The sequence below is a fragment of the Procambarus clarkii genome, chromosome 25 (genome assembly GCF_040958095.1).
Source record: "Procambarus clarkii isolate CNS0578487 chromosome 25, FALCON_Pclarkii_2.0, whole genome shotgun sequence".
In the NCBI taxonomy this organism is placed as follows: Eukaryota; Metazoa; Arthropoda; class Malacostraca; order Decapoda; family Cambaridae; genus Procambarus; species Procambarus clarkii.
The window spans coordinates 25,680,314-25,703,800 of NC_091174.1; the positions used below are offsets into that span (position 1 = coordinate 25,680,314).

General features: G+C 43.1%; 1 protein-coding gene across 2 annotated transcripts in view; it reads right to left on the bottom strand.

Moving 5' to 3' along the window:
• Positions 1 to 23,487, bottom strand: part of LOC123747821 (1,5-anhydro-D-fructose reductase-like) — a 143,315-nt gene that overhangs the window by 13,582 nt on the left and 106,246 nt on the right. For both annotated transcript variants that reach the window (XM_069331359.1, XM_069331358.1), the window contains exons 8-9: positions 6,492 to 6,666; positions 239 to 333 (exon numbers count right to left, since the gene is read on the bottom strand). In XM_069331359.1, the coding sequence (XP_069187460.1) occupies positions 239 to 333; positions 6,492 to 6,666 (270 nt within the window). The remainder of the gene's footprint in view (positions 1 to 238; positions 334 to 6,491; positions 6,667 to 23,487) is intronic.

A 23,487-nucleotide genomic window follows, 5' to 3' on the forward strand; every position in this document is an offset into this window, starting at 1 on the left:
CTTTTAACAACAAAGTATCCATTCACTGCTGGGTGAACAAGGCTATAGTTAAGGATTGGTGACCAGAAAATATTCCACGGCCAGGATACGAACCCGGGCCAAAGCGCTCGTGAAACGCCAGGCGAGTGTGTTACCAGTTCTCCACGGGGGCATTGGGACTTAAGCTTCCCTGTCCTTTACTGCCTGTTACTCTTCCACAACAGCGAGAACTGAGTGCAGCTTAAATTGGTCTACTTACCCATGAAATAATTTCTTTAGGATTCTTCCGTCAGGCCCTTGGTCCAAACCGGCGAGCCTCGACATCTCTGCAGGCGTCAGCTCGAAGTCGACAATCTGTCATAAGTACAGATATACGTCACGTGAAATTTACGTACATATATATATATATATAATGTCTTCTTCACGCGATAAATACTAATATTATTCTTTTTTTTCTAAACTATCTTCTTTGTTTTATAGTATAGAATAAAAAAGCATAACTCGTAACCAAAACATTGACCTAATCATATACAGTACCACATAATAAAGAAGACTACAGACCTCATTATTAAAAACAGTCCAAAGCCGACCGAGAACCCTTAACAGCAGTCAAACATGGTATTCACCTAGTTGTGCTTGCAGGGGTTGAGTTCTGCTCATTCGGCCCGCCTCTCAACTGTCAATCAATCAACTGTTACTAACTAACTTTATTTCCACACACACACACACACGCACACCTGTTGATTGACGGTTGAGAGGCGGGACCAAAGAGCCAGAGCTCAACCCCCGCAAGCACAACTAGGGGAGTACACACACACACACACACACACACACACACACACACACACACACACACACACACACACACACACACACACTGCTTCAACCTGTCCTCTTACAAATTATGTCTGAATTTAAATGAACAAATCCACAAGGGCCGTGACGAGGATTCGAACCTGCGTCCAGGAGTATCCCAGACACTGCCTTAATCGACTGAACTACGACAGGGTTAAAAGAGTTGAAACCGAAGTTCTACTGAAATTACCGGATCCCGCAGCCTCTCTGAGGCACAAATCAGGATTTTACACAACTCCCCCCCTGCACACGAGCTATGTCAAAAGGCCGTTCTCCCTCTTCGCCTTTACATCATTACACACAGAGATCACACTAACGTGATGCATCAAATGAACAAATCAAATTTGAGTAAAATCCTGGTTTGCGGGATCCAGTAAGTTCAGTAGAACTTCGGTTACAACACTTTTAACCCTGTCGTAGCTCAGTCGATTAAGGAAATGTCTGGGATGCTCCCGGACGCAGGTTCGAATCCTCGTCACGGCCCTTGTGGAATTGTTCATTTGATGCATAACGTTAGTGTGATCTTTGTGTGTTATGTCTGAATTTGACTGTTTAATCATATGGCCGAAAACTGATGTAACTTGAAAATGAAAAAAAAATCGAAAATAAATTTAGGATTTTTTTCCAAAGCAATAAGTTAAGGGACCTCTGGTAGGTTAGGAGGGCAGGAAATTCTCCTAAAGTTCCAAACGTCAAGAAAAACGTTAATTGAAGGAGTCTTCTCCTACCTTAACAGACTAAGCTGGAGGACCCAAACAGAAAAGGGACAGTACATCACTTTCGTGAGCCGATTTCATTTCAAATTACGTCAGTTTTCATACGATAGACAATATTTTAAGAGGACGGATTGCAGCTGCTTAACTCCCAGGTACCTATCTATTGCTAGGTAACAGGAGCATCAGGGTGAAAGAAACTATATATATATATATATATATATATATATATATATATATATATATATATATATATATATATATATATATATGCGAACAAGCCTGAATGGTCCCCAGGACTATATAACTCATATTCATATATATATATATATGATGATATATATATATATGATATATATATACATATATATATATATATATATCATATTCATATATATATATATATATATATATATATATATATATATATATATATATATATATAAATATATATAAATATATATAAATATATATAAATATATATAAATATATATATATTTTTAAATATGACCGAAAAAGTAAAATTAATAATTCTAACACGAATTTTCTCAATCTTTCGTACATTTCTTTTCACTGTTGGAGGTAAATCAAAAATCAATTCTCCATAATTCATTTTTATTTCTAGTCTGACGCGACACGAGCGCGTTTCGTAAAACTTATTACATTTTCAAAGACTTTAGTTCACAAATACACAACTGAATAGAACTTACGCATCTCCGATTTTATATCTACATTTGAGTGAGGTGGAAGGGGTGATGTGGCATTAACACAAGACAGAACAAGATGTGGCATTAATAGGGTATTAACTTCATCAACACAAGACAGAACAAGAGTATTAATAGGGTATTAATTTCATCAACACAAGACAGAACACGAAACAATGAATATTGAATAGAAGTGTTTGTAGAAAGCCTATTGGTCCATATTTCTTGATGCTTCTATATTGGAGCGGAGTCTTGAGGTGGGTAGAATATAGTTGTGCAATAATTGGCTGTTGATTGCTGGTGTTGACTTCTTGATGTGTAGTGCCTCGCAAACGTCAAGCCGCCTGCTATCGCTGTATCTATCGATGATTTCTGTGTTGTTTACTAGGATTTCTCTGGCGATGGTTTGGTTGTGGGAAGAGATTATATGTTCCTTAATGGAGCCCTGTTGCTTATGCATCGTTAAACGCCTAGAAAGAGATGTTGTTGTCTTGCCTATATACTGGGTTTTTTGGAGCTTACAGTCCCCAAGAGGGCATTTGAAGGCATAGACGACGTTAGTCTCTTTTAAAGCGTTCTGTTTTGTGTCTGGAGAGTTTCTCATGAGTAGGCTGGCCGTTTTTCTGGTTTTATAGTAAATCGTCAGTTGTATCCTCTGATTTTTGTCTGTAGGGATAACGTTTCTATTAACAATATCTTTCAGGACCCTTTCCTCCGTTTTATGAGCTGTGGAAAAGAAGTTCCTGTAAAATAGTCTAATAGGGGGTATAGGTGTTGTGTTAGTTGTCTCTTCAGAGGTTGCATGGCTTTTCACTTTCCTTCTTATGATGTCTTCGACGAAACCATTGGAGAAGCCGTTATTGACTAGGACCTGCCTTACCCTACAGAGTTCTTCGTCGACTTGCTTCCATTCTGAGCTGTGGCTGAGAGCACGGTCGACATATGCGTTAACAACACTCCTCTTGTACCTGTCTGGGCAGTCGCTGTTGGCATTTAGGCACATTCCTATGTTTGTTTCCTTAGTGTAGACTACAGTGTGGAAACCTCCGCCCTTTTCCATGACTGTTACATCTAGAAAGGGCAGCTTCCCATCCTTTTCCATCTCGTAAGTGAAACGCAGCACGGAACTCTGCTCAAATGCCTCCTTCAGCTCCTGCAGATGTCTGACATCAGGTACCTGTGTAAAAATGTCGTCAACATACCTGCAGTATATGGCCGGTTTCAAGTTCATGTCGACTAAGACTTTTTGCTCGATGGTACCCATGTAGACGTTTGCAAACAGGACACCTAGGGGAGAACCCATGGCGACCCCATCTTCTTGCTTATACATGTGCCCATCCGGGCTCAAGAAGGGTGCCTCTTTAGTACAAGCTTGGAGTAGTTTCCTCAGAATATTTTCTGGTATGTCAAGAGGAGTACAGGCTGGATCACGATACACTCTGTCGGCTATCATTCCGATTGTCTCGTCCACAGGTACGTTGGTAAATAGCGATTCTACGTCCAACGAGGCTCTTATCCCTGTGGCCCGTGTGCCCCGCAGTAAGTCAACAAATTCCTTTGGAGACTTCAGGCTGAAGGCGCAAGGAACATTAGGAGTCAGCAGGCCGTTGAGTCTAGATGTAACAGTCATGGAAAAGGGCGGAGGTTTCCACACTGCAGCCTACACTAAGGAAACAAACATAGGAATGTGCCTAAATGCCAACAGCGACTGCCCAGACAGGTACAAGAGGAGTGTTGTTAACGCATATGTCGACCGTGCTCTCAGCCACAGCTCAGAATGGAAGCAAGTCGACGAAGAACTCTGTAGGGTATGGCAGGTCCTAGTCAATAACGGCTTCTCCAATGGTTTCGTCGAAGACATCATAAGAAGGAAAGTGAAAAGCCATGCAACCTCTGAAGAGACAACTAACACAACACCTATACCCCCTATTAGACTATTTTACAGGAACTTCTTTTCCACAGCTCATAAAACGGAGGAAAGGGTCCTGAAAGATATTGTTAATAGAAACGTTATCCCTACAGACAAAAATCAGAGGATACAACTGACGATTTACTATAAAACCAGAAAAACGGCCAGCCTACTCATGAGAAACTCTCCAGACACAAAACAGAACGCTTTAAAAGAGACTAACGTCGTCTATGCCTTCAAATGCCCTTTTGGGGACTGTAAGCTCCAAAAAAAACAGTATATAGGCAAGACAACAACATCTCTTTCTAGGCGTTTAACGATGCATAAGCAACAGGGCTCCATTAAGGAACATATAATCTCTTCCCACAACCAAACCAGCGCCAGAGAAATGCTAGTAAACAACACAGAAATCATCGATAGATACAGCGATAGCAGGCGGCTTGACGTTTGCGAGGCACTACACATCAAGAAGTCAACACCAGCAATCAACAGCCAATTATTGCACAACTATATTCTACCCACCTCAAGACTCCGCTCCAATATAGAAGCATCAAGAAATATGGACCAATAGGCTTTCTACAAACACTTCTATTCAATATCCATTGTTTCGTGTTCTGTCTTGTGTTGATGAAATTAATACCCTATTAATACTCTTGTTCTGTCTTGTGTTGATGAAATTAATACCCTATTAATACCACATCTTGTTCTGTCTTGTGTTAATGCCACATCACCCCTTCCACCTCACTCAAATGTAGATATAAAATCGGAGATGCGTAAGTTCTATTCAGTTGTGTATTTGTGAACTAAAGTCTTTGAAAATGTAATAAGTTTTACGAAACGCGCTCGTGTCGCGTCAGACTAGAAATAAAAAATGAATTTTGGAGAATTGATTTTTGATTTACCTCCAACAGTGAAGCGAAATGTACGAAAGATTGAGAAAATTCGTGTTAGAATTATTAATCTTACTTTTTCGGTCATATTTAATAATATATGTCTACAGGAAAGACTGCTACCAAAATATACTAATATATATATATATATATATATATATATATATATATATATATATATATATATATATATATATATATATATATATATGTCGTACCTAGTAGCCAGAACGCACTTCTCAGCCTACTATGCAAGGCCCGATTTGCCTAATAAGCCAAGTTTTCATGAAATAATTGTTTTTCGACTACCTAACCTACCTAACCTAACCTAACCTAACATTTTCGGCTACTTAACCTAACCTATAAAGATAGGTTAGGTTAGGTTAGGTAGGGTTGGTTAGGTTCGGTCATATATCTACGTTAATTTTAACTCCAATAAAAAAAAAATTGACCTCATACATAATGAAATTGGTAGTTTTATCATTTCATAAGAAAAAAAATTTGAAAAAATATATTAATTCAGGAAAAGTTGGCTTATTAGGCAAATCGGGCCTTGCATAGTAGGCCAAAAAGTGCGTTCTGGCTACTAGGTACGACATATATATATATATATATATATATATATATATATATATATATATATATATATATATATATATATATATATGTCGTACCTAGTAGCCAGAACGCACTTCTCAGCCTACTATGCAAGGCCCCATTTGCCTAATAAGCAAAGCCTTTGTAGGCTTCATTGTGATCACACAGTTCTGTTATGTTGTCCCTAGTATTGAGTGGACATATATTAACTGGAACGCGTAAGAATGATGAGAAAGTTAACCCAAGGAATTAGAAACCTTCTAGATGGGGAAAGAGAGTAATAAATCTAAATTTGCATTCTCTTGAAAGACGAAGAATTTATGGTGACATGACTGAAGTATTTAAACATAAAAGGGCTTTAAATAAATCACCACAAAATGTTAATGTCTCCTTTCCCACTGTTACTACAGAGTGGAAGTTGACGAAGTGAACGAGTTTCCTGAGTGAATGTGTCGAGAGAAAAAGTTGTCAGAGTTGAGGTGGTGCGTAAGTTTAGGAATTGCCAGACCAGAAGGGTTACAAGAGTAGAAAGAGTTCCCAGAGTGAAAGACTTTTCAGTGTGGAAGAGTTGACGAAGTGGAAAAGATAATCTGAGAGAAGTAATTATCATGGTAAAGGAATGACATAGGAAGGATAATATATGTTAAGGGGAATTATCTGGATATAAAATGTATATGTGCGACGAGTTGCATGAACAGAAGAACAGAGAAAGTTTGTGAGCGTAATAATTACCAAGACAAAACATTATCCAAGAGAAGGTTCTCTGGAAGACGAAATTACCTGGAAGAAGTTTGTCCAAAGTAGAGTGTTTACCTGACCGTTGAGGTTACCTTGGAGACGTTACCTGGGTGTTCTGAAGCAGTCGTGTCGGATTCGCGGACTTGGGGATGGGAATGACGTTGATCTGATGGAGGTACCGAAGAAGGACTTGCGCCGGTGTCTTGTGGTGAGCAGCGGCCACGTCCAGCACCAGCGGGTCATCCAGCAGCAGCTTCATCTCCCCGAGTTTGGAAGCCTTACTGTCATTGAACATTTATTTTGTGATAAAAAATAGAAATCAACGAAACTGGTCAAACAGGAACAATTCCTACGAGAGCAATAGTGAGAATCCTTAACTAGAGTCAATATATCCCTGCAGCTTACAGGGGTCCAGAATTTAAGTAATGGTTGGGGCAGTGTTTTGGATGGTCCGTCTTGGTCTTGAAGAAGGCAGAGTGTACTCAGGTGTTAGCTGGCTGGTGGTAGTGGGCTTAGTGTGTTTGATGTGAAGTGCCTCGCTCATGTCCAGTGTTGAGTTGTCGTTGTACCTGTCTATTATTTTAGTGTTGAATGTCAGGATGACTCTGGTGGTGTGTAGAGACCACGTGTTCCATGATGTGGCCTTGTTGTTTGTTCATTGTCACGCGCGTTGATAGCAATGTTGTCGCTATACTCTGAGACACTTGTGGCAGACAGTCCCATAGTGGGCATGAGAAGTTAGTTTGCATATGTTACCGGGTAAAATTTTTGTCACTGCTAAAATATGTTTTTAACTTATATTACCGTACAATTAATTATCTACATCATAAAGGTGTCAGAACTAAACTTGCTCTGATTTATATATATATATATATATATATATATATATATATATATATATATATATATATATATATATATATATATATATATATATATATAGTGATATACGGGGAAATTATACCAGTGTTAGTGTCGCCCTGACCCCCGCCCCCACCCAGCGCCCAGGCAGGGAAATACCTGCTCTTCCCCCTCCTACCCACCCCACCACGTCGCCTCCCCACCCACGAGGCCACCTTGCCACCCGCCCATAGAAGCCGGGAGGCTCCCATGTGTGTCTACGCTACCCACCCACCCAATGTATACCCACATATTGTGTAGTGGGTGTATACCCACACTTTGTATAGAGGTGGTATATGTATTACCACTCACCTGAGTAGTAAGTGCCACGGCCAGCTGATCACCCCCCCAGCCTCCAACCGCCGCCCACCCTCCAGTCTCCACCCGCCGTCCACCTTCCCGCCCAGCGCCCGCCCAGCGCCAGCCCATGTCGCAGCTCCCAACAGATAGCCAGGCTTCTCCAAGCCAAGATGAGCCATCAAACAGGGGTAGACAAGGTAGATGTCAGACGTGTGACCGGGTATGCTATATCCGGTTGAGTGACGATAATGTGCGCATTCATTACCACGACGGAGCCAGGTGTTTGGGTTCTGGGCGCCCTCCCAGGGAGAACACCAATCAACAGCCCACACCGCCCGTAAGGCAAAACACCTCCCAGACCTTCATTCCCACAGAAAATTTATTAGAAGCTATCAAAGCAACATCGGCCAGAACCTTGCAACACATCCCTAAAGCAGCCCGCCCCCATGCAGCAGCCAAATTATCTGCCCTCCTGAGAAAGGTCAACGACTCTCCTGGAACGACCCAAGCATGGCACAACCTCCTAATGTTTGGCAACATATGTCTAGCCACCCCTGCAAGGAGAGACAAAACCTTAGCTGCCTCAGTCATCAAAGCTATAAATGATTTTCCCAGGGAGGACAACCAGGTGCGCCTTCCCACTCGCGCGAGAAACACCCACGGCAGGAAGAGCAACAGTGGCATATCCGAGACATCAAAAATCAGAACATCAGTCACCAAGAAAATAGAAGAAGGAAACACTATTGGCGCAATAAGAGTCATCACCAGTGAGGACTCAATTGCCGACAGAGATGCCGCAACAGCTCAAGCCCTAAGGGAGAAACACCCACCCAGGGCTCTGCGTGAGGACGACATTGTACAAGTGGGGGCTACCGGAGCAGAACCTCTCTGGGTGGCTGAATCTGTGGTCCATAAAGCAGCCATGTCCTTCCCTACAGGATCAGCAGGTGGGTTCACAGGACTAAAACCCAACCACCTCAAGCAAATGCTCAACCCTGCACTGGGTGACATTGCAAAGAACCTCTTGGTGGAACTAACCAGATTCACCAACACATGTCTAGCTGGCAACATACCAGCGTCCATAAGACCTATCTTTTTTGGAGCATCTCTCTGTGCTCTAAAGAAAAAGGATGGAGGGATCAGGCCAATAGCTGTGGGCAATTCTCTCCGGCGTCTCGTCGCAAAGGCAGCTGCAAGAACAGTTAGTGATGCAGCGGCCAACATGCTGAAGCCAAAACAGCTCGGGTTTGGCATTCCACAAGGGTGTGAGGCGGCAGCCCATGCAGCTCGAGCCTTCATCGCCAACATCACAGACGAAAAGGCCCTTATCAAGCTAGATTTCAAAAATGCCTTCAATTTGGTGCGGAGGGATGCTGTACTCCGTGCGGTTCATAGTCATTTCCCTTCCCTCTACCCTTTTGTACATTCATGCTACAGTATGGATCTTAAGCTACTTTTTGGCGAACATGAAATTGACTCGCGAGAAGGCGTCCAACAGGGTGACCCCCTCGCTCCTCTCCTTTTCTGCTTAGTCATCAAACAAGTCACAGAGGTCCTGTCCAGCGAGCTTAACATCTGGTTCTTGGATGATGGTACCCTAGCTGGTTCCCAAGACTCCCTCCTGGAGGACATCAGAAAAATCCAGGAGCAAGGTGCAGTTTTAGGCCTCACCCTGAACCCTTCTAAATGTGAAATAATATGTTCCAACCAGGGCATCGTAGAGAGAATAGAGGGTCTTCTGCCAAATATCCATAAAACTAAACCTGAAGACAGCACACTCCTAGGAGCTCCCCTGGGGTTGAAAGCCATCGATGAGGTCCTTGATAAGAAAATCGCCGACCTTAAGAGGATGGATGGGAGGATTGAGGATATTGATGCTCATGATGCACTCTACCTCATCACCAGATGTCTGTCCCTCCCCAGGTTAACCTACTTTCTGAGGTGTTCACCATCTTTCAGTAGCCAAAAACTAAGTGAGTATGACCGGTTACTGAAATCAATGCTAGAAAAAGCCCTTAACCTCTCTCTCGATGACCTACAGTGGAAACAAGCCTCTCTTCCCGTAAGACTTGGGGGCCTCGGAGTTCGAACAGCAACGCAAATCGCTGTTCCAGCCTTCCTGTCCTCCTTATCAGCATCCGACGACCTTGTGAAGGAAATTCTACCTGCCCACTTACATCAGCTGGCAGGTGTACATGATCCCAATTTTACACGCTGTGCCACAGAGTGGGCCTCTCGTGCAGGCCAATCACCTCAACCACCATCCCCAAAATCCCACAAGCAATCCAGCTGGGATGGTCCCATTGTAGACCAAGTTGCTGCAGAGTGCCTGGGTGCTGCAACAACACAACACGACATTGCTCGCCTCACAGCAGTAGCAGCACCACATGCAGGGGATTTCCTGTTAGCAACCCCAATGTCGGCAACTGGCACGCGTCTCACACCACACGCCCTCCGAATTGCTGTGGCCCTCCGCCTTGCTGCCCCAATCCACACCAGATATAGGTGTATTTGCGGCGAGGTGGTGGCTGACAGGTACGGTCACCATGGCCTACTCTGCCAAAGCACAGGGGGATGGCACTCGAGGCACAGTGAAGTTAACGACATCATCAAGAGGAGCCTCACTACAGCTGGATGCCCAGCTGAAAGAGAGCCCCGTTACCTAACGCCCCGTAACTCTGATGCTCTTATTGGTCGCCCGGATGGTATCACAGTGAACCCCTGGAAGAATGGCAAGCAGTTGGTATGGGACTACACGTGCGTATCAACCCTGGCTAACACCTACATTAACCTCAGTGTTGCACAACCAGGTGGTGCTGCCACCCACAGGGAAGCAGCCAAATCCCGTAAGTATAGAGAACTGGATCACCACTACAATTTTGTCCCCATTGCTTCTGAGACGCTCGGCGCCTGGGGTAAAAGTGCTACCAGTTTTTTGAAGGAACTGGGTTCTAGGCTCATTGAAACAACAAGGGACCCGAGAGCTGCAAGCTTTCTTTTCCAGCGCCTCAGTGTGGCGATACAGAGGGGAAATGCGCACTGCATCCAGGGTTCCTGCCCGCCATCTGAGGAGCTGGAGGAACTCGACAACCTATGACAACCATCTTTGTAACCCATATGTAACTCCTTTTTTGTAACAAAGTTCAAATAAAGTAAATATATATGTGTACATACAAAAGAATGGGGGTGGTAGGAGAGGATAATATTAGTGTTCAGTGAGAGACCACAAGGTCTCCTCTGAATACTTTTTATTTTCTTCTCCGAGGCTATGGGTCCCCACATTGGCACCAGAGGTGGTACCCTCACAAACTTATATATATATATATATATATATATATACATATACACAAAAAAGGAGTTACATATGGGTTACAAAGATGGTTGTCATAGGTTGTCGAGTTCCTCCAGCTCCTCAGATGGCGGGCAGGAACCCTGGATGCAGTGCGCATTTCCCCTCTGTATCGCCACACTGAGGCGCTGGAAAAGAAAGCTTGCAGCTCTTGGGTCCCTTGTTGTTTCAATGAGCCTAGAACCCAGTTCCTTCAAAAAACTGGTAGCACTTTTACCCCAGGCGCCGAGCGTCTCAGAAGCAATGGGGACAAAATTGTAGTGGTGATCCAGTTCTCTATACTTACGGGATTTGGCTGCTTCCCTGTGGGTGGCAGCGCCACCTGGTTGTGCAACACTGAGGTTAATGTAGGTGTTAGCCAGGGTTGATACGCACGTGTAGTCCCATACCAACTGCTTGCCATTCTTCCAGGGGTTCACTGTGATACCATCCGGGCGACCAATAAGAGCATCAGAGTTACGGGGCGTTAGGTAACGGGGCTCTCTTTCAGCTGGGCATCCAGCTGTGGTGAGGCTCCTCTTGATGATGTCGTTAACTTCACTGTGCCTCGAGTGCCATCCCCCTGTGCTTTGGCAGAGTAGGCCATGGTGACCGTACCTGTCAGCCACCACCTCGCCGCAAATACACCTATATCTGGTGTGGATTGGGGCAGCAAGGCGGAGGGCCACAGCAATTCGGAGGGCGTGTGGTGTGAGACGCGTGCCAGTTGCCGACATTGGGGTTGCTAACAGGAAATCCCCTGCATGTGGTGCTGCTACTGCTGTGAGGCGAGCAATGTCGTGTTGTGTTGTTGCAGCACCCAGGCACTCTGCAGCAACTTGGTCTACAATGGGACCATCCCAGCTGGATTGCTTGTGGGATTTTGGGGATGGTGGTTGAGGTGATTGGCCTGCACGAGAGGCCCACTCTGTGGCACAGCGTGTAAAATTGGGATCATGTACACCTGCCAGCTGATGTAAGTGGGCAGGTAGAATTTCCTTCACAAGGTCGTCGGATGCTGATAAGGAGGACAGGAAGGCTGGAACAGCGATTTGCGTTGCTGTTCGAACTCCGAGGCCCCCAAGTCTTACGGGAAGAGAGGCTTGTTTCCACTGTAGGTCATCGAGAGAGAGGTTAAGGGCTTTTTCTAGCATTGATTTCAGTAACCGGTCATACTCACTTAGTTTTTGGCTACTGAAAGATGGTGAACACCTCAGAAAGTAGGTTAACCTGGGGAGGGACAGACATCTGGTGATGAGGTAGAGTGCATCATGAGCATCAATATCCTCAATCCTCCCATCCATCCTCTTAAGGTCGGCGATTTTCTTATCAAGGACCTCATCGATGGCTTTCAACCCCAGGGGAGCTCCTAGGAGTGTGCTGTCTTCAGGTTTAGTTTTATGGATATTTGGCAGAAGACCCTCTATTCTCTCTACGATGCCCTGGTTGGAACATATTATTTCACATTTAGAAGGGTTCAGGGTGAGGCCTAAAACTGCACCTTGCTCCTGGATTTTTCTGATGTCCTCCAGGAGGGAGTCTTGGGAACCAGCTAGGGTACCATCATCCAAGAACCAGATGTTAAGCTCACTGGACAGAACCTCTGTGACTTGTTTGATGACTAAGCAGAAAAGGAGAGGAGCGAGGGGGTCACCCTGTTGGACGCCTTCTCGCGAGTCAATTTCATGTTCGCCAAAAAGTAGCTTAAGATCCATACTGTAGCATGAATGTACAAAAGGGTAGAGGGAAGGGAAATGACTATGAACCGCACGGAGTACAGCATCCCTCCGCACCAAATTGAAGGCATTTTTGAAATCTAGCTTGATAAGGGCCTTTTCGTCTGTGATGTTGGCGATGAAGGCTCGAGCTGCATGGGCTGCCGCCTCACACCCTTGTGGAATGCCAAACCCGAGCTGTTTTGGCTTCAGCCTATATATATATATATATATATATATATATATATATATATATATATATATATATATATATATATATACCTTCAGCCTGAAGTCTCCAAAGGAATTTGTGGACTTACTGCGGGGCGCACGGGCCACAGGGATAAGAGCCTCGTTGGACGTAGAATCGCTGTTTACCAACGTACCTGTGGACGAGACAATCGGAATGATAGCCGACAGAGTGTATCGTGATCCAGCCTGTACTCCTCTTGACATGCCAGAAAGTATTCTGAGGAAACTACTCCAAGCTTGTACTAAAGAGGCACCCTTCTTGAGCCCGGATGGGCACATGTATAAGCAAGTAGATGGGGTCGCTATGGGTTCTCCCCTAGGTGTCCTGTTTGCAAACTTCTACATGGGTACCATCGAGCAAAAAGTCTTAGTCGACATGAACTTGAAACCGGCCATATACTGCAGGTATGTTGACGACATTTTTACACAGGTACCTGATGTCAGACATCTGCAGGAGCTGAAGGAGGCATTTGAGCAGAGTTCCGTGCTGCGTTTCACTTACGAGACGGAAAAGGATGGGAAGCTGCCTTTTCTAGATGTAACAGTCATGGAAAAGGGCGGAGGTTTCCACACTGCAGTCTACACAAAGGAAACAAACATAGGAATGTGCCTAAATGCCAACAGCGACTGCCCCGACAGGTACAAGAGGAGTGTTGTTAACGCATACGTCGACCGTGCTCTCAGCCACAGCTCAGAATGGAAGCAAGTCGACGAAGAACTCTGTAGGGTAAGGCAGGTTCTAGTCAATAACGGCTTCTCCAATGGTTTCATCGAAGACATCATAAGAAGGAAAGTGAAAAGCCATGCAACCTCCGAAGAGACAACTAACACAACACCTATACCCCCTATTAGACTATTTTACAGGAACTTCTTTTCCACAGCTCATAAAACAGAGGAAAGGGTCCTGAAAGATATTGTTAATAGAAACGTTATCCCTACAGACAAAAATCAGAGGATACAACTGACGATTTACTATAAAACCAGAAAAACGGCCAGCCTACTCATGAGAAACTCTCCAGACACGAAACAGAACGCTTTAAAAGAGACTAACGTCGTCTATGCCTTCAAATGCCCACTTGGGGACTGTAAGCTCCAAAAAACCCAGTATATAGGCAAGACAACAACATCTCTTTCTAGGCGTTTAACGATGCATAAACAACAGGGCTCCATTAAGGAACATATAATCTCTTCCCATAACCAAACCATCGCCAGAGAAATCCTAGTAAACAACACAGAAATCATCGATAGATACAGCGATAGCAGGCGGCTCGACGTTTGCGAGGCACTACACATCAAGAAGTCAACACCAGCAATCAACAGCCAATTATTGCACAACTATATTCTACCCACCTCAAGACTCCGCTCCAATATAGAAGCATCACGAAATATGGACCAATAGGCTTTCTACAAACACTTCTATTCAATATCCATTGTTTCGTGTTCTGTCTTGTGTTGATACTTTTAATACCCTATTAATATCCTCTAATGCCACATCATCCTTCCCACCTTACTCAAATGTAATGCCACATCACCCTTCCCACCTCACTCAAATGTAGATATAAAATCAGGGAAACGCAAGTTCTAATCAGTTGTGTATTTGTGAAGTCTTTGAAAATGTAATAAGTTTTACGAAACGCGCCCGTGTCGCGTCAGACTAGAAATAAAAATGAATTTTGGAGAAGTGATTTTTGATTTACCTCCAACAGTGAAGCATAATGTACGAAAGATTGAGAAAATTCGTGTTAGAATTATTAATCTTACTTTTTCGGTCATATTTAATAAAATATGTCTACAGGAAAGACTGCTACCAAAATATACTAATGTTAAAGTGCACGACCCAGCAGCAAGGAATCAAGCCTTCACGATAAAATATCGCCAGGATCTGATTCGTGATCAGATATACAAGGCAGAGAATGAAATCAAAGACAAAAAAACGCAACTACTTCATGCTACAAACGAGTGGAGAAATAGCAACGTCGACCATAGTATCCGTACCCGCATTGAACAACACCTCGACATCCTCACAGACCAACATCACCTCAGCACTGAAACAAGGATTATCAAGAAACTAACAACATTATATGGAGGACCTATGGCAATTCCACGACCAAGAGATGGCTTCCTGAACCTTGCAGGAATTAACCTCACTGAGGACCAAGTCACTCTCCTAAATCTGGGCATAAACTGTCATGTTATGTCCAGACCGAGTGAAATGGCCCGGAAAGTGGAGTTGGAAATTCTGTTGGACGACATATTCGACCTCGAGACACAAAAGAAGGTCACTACCAAAGATACCTTACAAGCAGAACTTATTGCAGAAGGAGGAAAGAATCGAGGCAACTACAGAAGCACCATACTGTCCCCCGAGCTTAGAGCGGCAGCTAAAAGCCTTCGTGAGAACAAGGAGATAGTTGTCAGGAGAGGTGACAAGTCGCCAATATATGTCATTCTTAAAAAAGACGAATATCTGGCGAAAATGAACATCATACTCTCTGACCAAACTAAGTTCCAAAGGGTAACGAAGGACACTACAGCCGAATTAAAAGCAAAGGTCAACAAACTGATCGAAACTGTGAACGCCAAGAAATCCGGACTCCACCTGCCAAAGATCATTGGGGAATATAAACCTGGATATGCGTATGGAAATGTCAAGACGCACAAGCCTGGAAACCCACTTCGGCCAATCATTAGCCAGATACCCACACCCACGTACAGATTGGCGAAGCGACTCAACGGCCTGCTGACTCCTTATGTTCCTTGCGCCTTCAGCCTGAAGTCTCCAAAGGAATTTGTGGACTTACTGCGGGGCGCACGGGCCACAGGGATAAGAGCCTCGTTGGACGTAGAATCGCTGTTTACCAACGTACCTGTGGACGAGACAATCGGAATGATAGCCGACAGAGTGTATCGTGATCCAGCCTGTACTCCTCTTGACATGCCAGAAAGTATTCTGAGGAAACTACTCCAAGCTTGTACTAAAGAGGCACCCTTCTTGAGCCCGGATGGGCACATGTATAAGCAAGTAGATGGGGTCGCTATGGGTTCTCCCCTAGGTGTCCTGTTTGCAAACTTCTACATGGGTACCATCGAGCAAAAAGTCTTAGTCGACATGAACTTGAAACCGGCCATATACTGCAGGTATGTTGACGACATTTTTACACAGGTACCTGATGTCAGACATCTGCAGGAGCTGAAGGAGGCATTTGAGCAGAGTTCCGTGCTGCGTTTCACTTACGAGACGGAAAAGGATGGGAAGCTGCCTTTTCTAGATGTAACAGTCATGGAAAAGGGCGGAGGTTTCCACACTGCAGTCTACACAAAGGAAACAAACATAGGAATGTGCCTAAATGCCAACAGCGACTGCCCCGACAGGTACAAGAGGAGTGTTGTTAACGCATACGTCGACCGTGCTCTCAGCCACAGCTCAGAATGGAAGCAAGTCGACGAAGAACTCTGTAGGGTAAGGATGTTCTAGTCAATAACGGCTTCTCCAATGGTTTCATCGAAGACATCATAAGAAGGAAAGTGAAAAGCCATGCAACCTCCGAAGAGACAACTAACACAACACCTATACCCCCTATTAGACTATTTTACAGGAACTTCTTTTCCACAGCTCATAAAACAGAGGAAAGGGTCCTGAAAGATATTGTTAATAGAAACGTTATCCCTACAGACAAAAATCAGAGGATACAACTGACGATTTACTATAAAACCAGAAAAACGGCCAGCCTACTCATGAGAAACTCTCCAGACACGAAACAGAACGCTTTAAAAGAGACTAACGTCGTCTATGCCTTCAAATGCCCACTTGGGGACTGTAAGCTCCAAAAAACCCAGTATATAGGCAAGACAACAACATCTCTTTCTAGGCGTTTAACGATGCATAAACAACAGGGCTCCATTAAGGAACATATAATCTCTTCCCATAACCAAACCATCGCCAGAGAAATCCTAGTAAACAACACAGAAATCATCGATAGATACAGCGATAGCAGGCGGCTCGACGTTTGCGAGGCACTACACATCAAGAAGTCAACACCAGCAATCAACAGCCAATTATTGCACAACTATATTCTACCCACCTCAAGACTCCGCTCCAATATAGAAGCATCAAGAAATATGGACCAATAGGCTTTCTACAAACACTTCTATTCAATATCCATTGTTTCGTGTTCTGTCTTGTGTTGATACTTTTAATACCCTATTAATATCCTCTAATGCCACATCATCCTTCCCACCTTACTCAAATGTAATGCCACATCACCCTTCCCACCTCACTCAAATGTAGATATAAAATCAGGGAAACGCAAGTTCTAATCAGTTGTGTATTTGTGAAGTCTTTGAAAATGTAATAAGTTTTACGAAACGCGCCCGTGTCGCGTCAGACTAGAAATAAAAATGAATTTTGGAGAAGTGATTTTTGATTTACCTCCAACAGTGAAGCATAATGTACGAAAGATTGAGAAAATTCGTGTTAGAATTATTAATCTTACTTTTTCGGTCATATTTAATAAAATATATATACATATATATATATATATATATATATATATATATATATATATATATATATATATATATATATATATATATATATATATATATATATATATATATGAATATGAAAACTCACACCCCAGAAGTGACTCGAACCCATACTCCCAGAAGCAACGCAACTGGTAACTACAGGGCGCCTTAATCCGCTTGACCATCACGGCCGTCAAAGGAAGTGATAGCCGAGGCTATTTGAGCCACTTCCCCGACGGCAACTCGGATGGTAATCTTGGGCATAGCATTTCACCAAATCACCTCATTCTTTGGGGCACACGTGAGGAACACAAATGCGAACAAGCCTGAATGGTCCCCAGGACTATATGCGAATGAAAACTCACACCCCAGAAGTGACTCGAACCCATACTCCCAGAAGCAACGCAACTGGTAACTACAGGGCGCCTTAATCCGCTTGACCATCACGGCCGTCAAAGGAAGTGATAGCCGAGGCTATTTGAGCCACTTCCCCGACGGCAACTCGGATGGTAATCTTGGGCATAGCATTTCACCAAATCACCTCATTCTTTGGGGCACACGTGAGGAACACAAATGCGAACAAGCCTGAATGGTCCCCAGGACTATATGCGAATGAAAACTCACACCCCAGAAGTGACTCGAACCCATACTCCCAGAAGCAACGCAACTGGTAACTACAGGGCGCCTTAATCCGCTTGACCATCACGGCCGTCAAAGGAAGTGATAGCCGAGGCTATTTGAGCCACTTCCCCGACGGCAACTCGGATGGTAATCTTGGGCATAGCATTTCACCAAATCACCTCATGTGAGTTGTGAGTTTTCAGTTGTTTTGTTTTTCAGAGTTTTGAGTTGTGAGTTGTGTGAGTTTTCATTCGCATATAGTCCTGGGGACCATTCAGGCTTGTTCGCATTTGTGTTCCTCACGTGTGCCCCAAAGAATGAGGTGATTTGGTGAAATGCTATGCCCAAGATTACCATCCGAGTTGCCGTCGGGGAAGTGGCTCAAATAGCCTCGGCTATCACTTCCTTTGACGGCCGTGATGGTCAAGCGGATTAAGGCGCCCTGTAGTTACCAGTTGCGTTGCTTCTGGGAGTATGGGTTCGAGTCACTTCTGGGGTGTGAGTTTTCATTCGCATATAGTCCTGGGGACCATTCAGGCTTGTTCGCATTTGTGTTCCTCACGTGTGCCCCAAAGAATGAGGTGATTTGGTGAAATGCTATGCCCAAGATTACCATCCGAGTTGCCGTCGGGGAAGTGGCTCAAATAGCCTCGGCTATCACTTCCTTTGACGGCCGTGATGGTCAAGCGGATTAAGGCGCCCTGTAGTTACCAGTTGCGTTGCTTCTGGGAGTATGGGTTCGAGTCACTTCTGGGGTGTGAGTTTTCATTCGCATATAGTCCTGGGGACCATTCAGGCTTGTTCGCATATATATATATATATATATATATATATATATATATATATATATATATATATATATATATATATATATATATATATATATATATATATATATAGACCTCGTCAGCAGGGATGGCCTGTTCAAGATCCTCCCCAAGATCGGATGCCCACCCAGGCTCCTCAGCATCATCAGATCTTTCCATGAGAACATGAGGGGCACCGTGGTCTTTGATGGCCTAACATCAGGCACCTTTGACATCCGAAGTGGAGTAAAGCAGGGCTGCGTACTGGCTCCAACCCTATTCGGGATTTTCTTCGCAGTTATGCTGCGGCACGCCTTCGGATCTGTCACGGAAGGCATTTACCTCCGGACCAGGTCGGATGGGAAGCTCTTTAACCTCGCCAGGCTGAGAGCCAAGACAAAGGTTCGACTGAGGTGTCTGCGCGACTTCCTCTTTGCCGACGACGCAGCAGTCACTGCCCACTCAGCTGAAGACCTCCAACGGCTCATAACCCGCTTCAGCGAGGCCTCTCAGGCTTTCGGACTCACCATCAGTCTGACGAAAACACAAGTCATGGGACAAGGAGTGGACTCCCCACCTGACATCGGCATCTCTGATTCCAAACTGGAAGTTGTTCACGACTTCGTGTACCTGGGCTCCACAATCTCGGACTCCCTCTCTCTTGATACGGAGCTAAACAAACGCATCGGTAAGGCATCTACTACCATGTCCAAACTGACAAAGAGAGTGTGGGCCAACAATAGGCTGACTGAGTATACTAAGATTCAGGTTTACAGATCCTGTGTCTTGAGCACTCTCCTTTATGGCAGTGAGTCTTGGACACTCCGTGCCCGTCAGGAAAGACGGCTGAATGCCTACCACATGCGCTGCCTTAGACACATCTTGGACATCACCTGGCAGGACAAGGTGACAAACAACAACGTCTTGGGGAGAGCAAGAATCACCAGCATGTACACAATGCTGAAACAGAGACGAATGCGCTGGCTCGGGCACGTTGTGCGAATGGGCGACGGCAGGATCCCCAAGGATCTCCTGTATGGAGAGCTGAGGCAGGGAAAGCGTCCAGTAGGCAAGCCCCAGCTACGGTACAAAGACGTATGCAAAAGGGACCTGAAAGCCATGGACGTCGATCTTGCTATATGGGAGACACTGGCTGCAGACCGTTCAGCCTGGAGGCAGTCTGTTCAACGAGGTCTCTCCAAGTTCGAGGAGTCACTTGCCAAGGAATCGGAGGCAAAGAGACAGAGAAGGAAAGCCGGTAACCAGGAAGACAGACCAGAATCGGACTTCGTTTGTGCTCGGTGTGGGATGGACTGCCACTCTCGGATTGGCCTCATCAGTCACACCAGACGCTGCACCAGGATTGACAACTAGGGCGCAACTCCATAGTCTCCCGAGACTGAAGGATGCCTACTATATATATATATATATATATATATATATATATATATATATATATATATATATATATATATATATATATATATATATATATATATATATATATATATATATATATATATATATATATATATATATATATATATATATATATATATATATATATATATATATATATATATTGTACCTCCAAGTATTGGAGGTACAGTCAACACCAGACTGAGTCTGGTGTTGACAAAGGCTTTAACGAGCCGAAACGTTCACCTCATTTCATATTTCTCTGTGGATTTTTCGCATATATATATATATATATATATATATATATATATATATATATATATATATATATATATATATATATATATTTATATATATATATATATATATATATATATACATATATATATATACATATATATATATATATATATATATATACATATATATATATATATATATATATATATATATATATATATATATATATATATATATATATATATATATATATATATATATGACAATGTCAGACCACGGAGGAAAAAGGAAACAGGAATTTCCTTAAGTACTTTCGTATATTAAATACATCTTCAGAAGGTCATTTTACAGATCGAGTGATGGGTATAAATAGGCAGGAGAGAGTGGTGAAGTAAGGTGAGGTACAATACTTGGACAACGCAGACGGCCCATTGGCCCATCAGATGCACCCAACAGATGCATGACAGATGGGCCGTTTATTTTCGTGATATACATACATATATATATATATATATATATATATATATATATATATATATATTTATATATATATATATATATATATATATATATATTTATATATATATATATATATATATATATATATATATATATATATATATATATATATATATATATATATATCAATTCTCCAAAATTCATTTTTATTTCTAGTCTGACGCGGCACTTGAGCGCGTTTCGTAAAACTTATTACATTTTCAAAGACTTTAGTTTACACAGACACAACTATAACTGAAAAGAGCTTAAACATCTTCGATTTTATACCTGCATTTGGGTGAGGTGATATGTTACAACAGTTTTGGATGAGGTGAAAACAAACTTTCAACACAAGACAGAACACGAAACAATAGGTATAATATTTTGTAGGTTAACGGGAAGAATGGAAGTAACTGCAAAGGGCCTATTGGCCCATATTTCTTGATGCTTCTATATTGGTGCGGAGTCTTGAAGTGGGTAGAATATAGTTGTGCATTAATTTGTTGTTGATTGCTGGTGTCGACTTCCTAATGTGTAGTGCCTCGCAGATATCTAGCCGCCTGCTATCGCTGTATCTATCGATGATTTCCGTGTTTTTTGTTAAGACTTCTCTGGTGATGGTCTGGTTCTGGGAAGAGATTATATGTTCCTTAATGGAGGTCTGTTGCTTATGCATCGTTAATCGCCTGGAAAGAGATATTGTTGTCTTGCCTATATACTGAATTCTTTGAGGCTTACAGTCCCCAAGTGGGCATTTGAAGGCATAGACGACATTGGTCTCTTTTAAAGCGTTCTGTTTTGTGTCTGTAGAGTTTCTCATGAGTAGGTTGGCCGTTTTCTTTGTTTTATAGTAGAGTGTCAATTGTATCTTTTGATTTTTGTCTGTAGGGATAAGGTTTCTATTAACAATATCTTTCAGGACCCTTTCCTCCATTTTATGAGCTGTGGAAAAGAAGTTCCTGTAAAATAGTCTAATAGGGGGTACAGGTGTTGTGTTAGTTGTCTCTTCAGAGGTTGCATGGCGTTTCACCTTCCTTCTTATGATGTCTTCAACGAAACCATTGGAGAAGCCGTTGTTGACTAGGACCTGCCTTACCCTACAGAGTTCTTCATCGACTTGCTTCCATCCTGAGCTGTGGCTGAGAGCACGGTCGACATAAGCGTTAACGACACGCCTCTTGTACCTGTCTGGGCAGTCACTGTTGGCACTGAGGTACATTCCTATGTTTGTTTCTTTAGTGTAGACTGCAGTGTGGAACCTCCGCTCCTTTCCATGACTGTTACATCTAGAAAGGGAAGCTCCCCATCCTTCTCCATCTCGTAAGTGAAACGCAACACAGAATTCCGCTCAAATGCCTCCTTCAGCTCCTGCAGATGTCTGACATCAGGTACCTGTGTAAAAATGTCGTCAACATACCTGCAGTATATGGCCGGTTTCAAGTTCATGTCGACTAAGACCTTTTGTTCGATGGTACCCATGTAGAAGTTCGCAAACAGGACACCTAGGGGAGAACCCATGGCGACCCCTTCTACTTGCTTATACATGTGTCCATCCGGGCTCAAGAAGGGTGCCTCTTTAGTACAAGCTTGGAGTAGTTTCCTTAGAATGTTTTCTGGTATGTCAAAAGGAGTACAGGACCTATGGCAATTCCACGACCAAGAGACGGCTTCCTGAACCTTGCAAGAATCAACCTCACTGAGGACCAAGTCACTCTCCTAAATCTGGGTATAAACTGTCACGTTATGTCCATATATATATATTACATATATATATATATATATTATATATTGGTGTATACTGGCAGCAGGTTTTCTTTCAAACATGTTTCATTGAATATGACCGCATATTCTGTATTTATTATTTTCTGGTTTAGGGCTTCTATCCCTCTAACTATTTTCTTAGCATCAGGGCTTAATTGGAATAGGAGTTCTCCAAAACTCATTTTCGTACTTTTAAGGTGAAGAAAAGAAGTGATTTACTATAGAGTGTATTACACTTAATTGTATAATTTGCACGACGTTTCGAACCTCCATGGTTCATTCTCAAGTGAACAGATCTTACAGTACTAGTTGATTTTATACCCGCATTAGGTCAGGTGATAATACAATGAAGGTGAAAAACATGGGGGGATACATAAGGGATAAACATAGGGGCTGCAGAAGGCTTATTGGCCCATACGAGGCATCTCCTATCTAAACACAAAGATTAATCCAGTGTAATTGGCCTGTTATGTTGGACATTGTCTTCTGTGTTGGCATCGATATGTTCTTGTCTTGTCCTTACTCTCATGGTGGGTAGAGTAAATAGTTCCGTGATTTGGGTGTTCATGGTAGGTCGCTCTATTCTTATGTGAATTGCCTCAAGAATTTGTAATCTTCTTGAATCTTGGGTTTTGTCTATTATGCAAGTATTCTTGTTCAACATTTCTCTTGTTAGAGTAATGTCATGGGCTTGTCTCATGTGATTCCTAGGGGCACCAGATTGAAGATGGCATG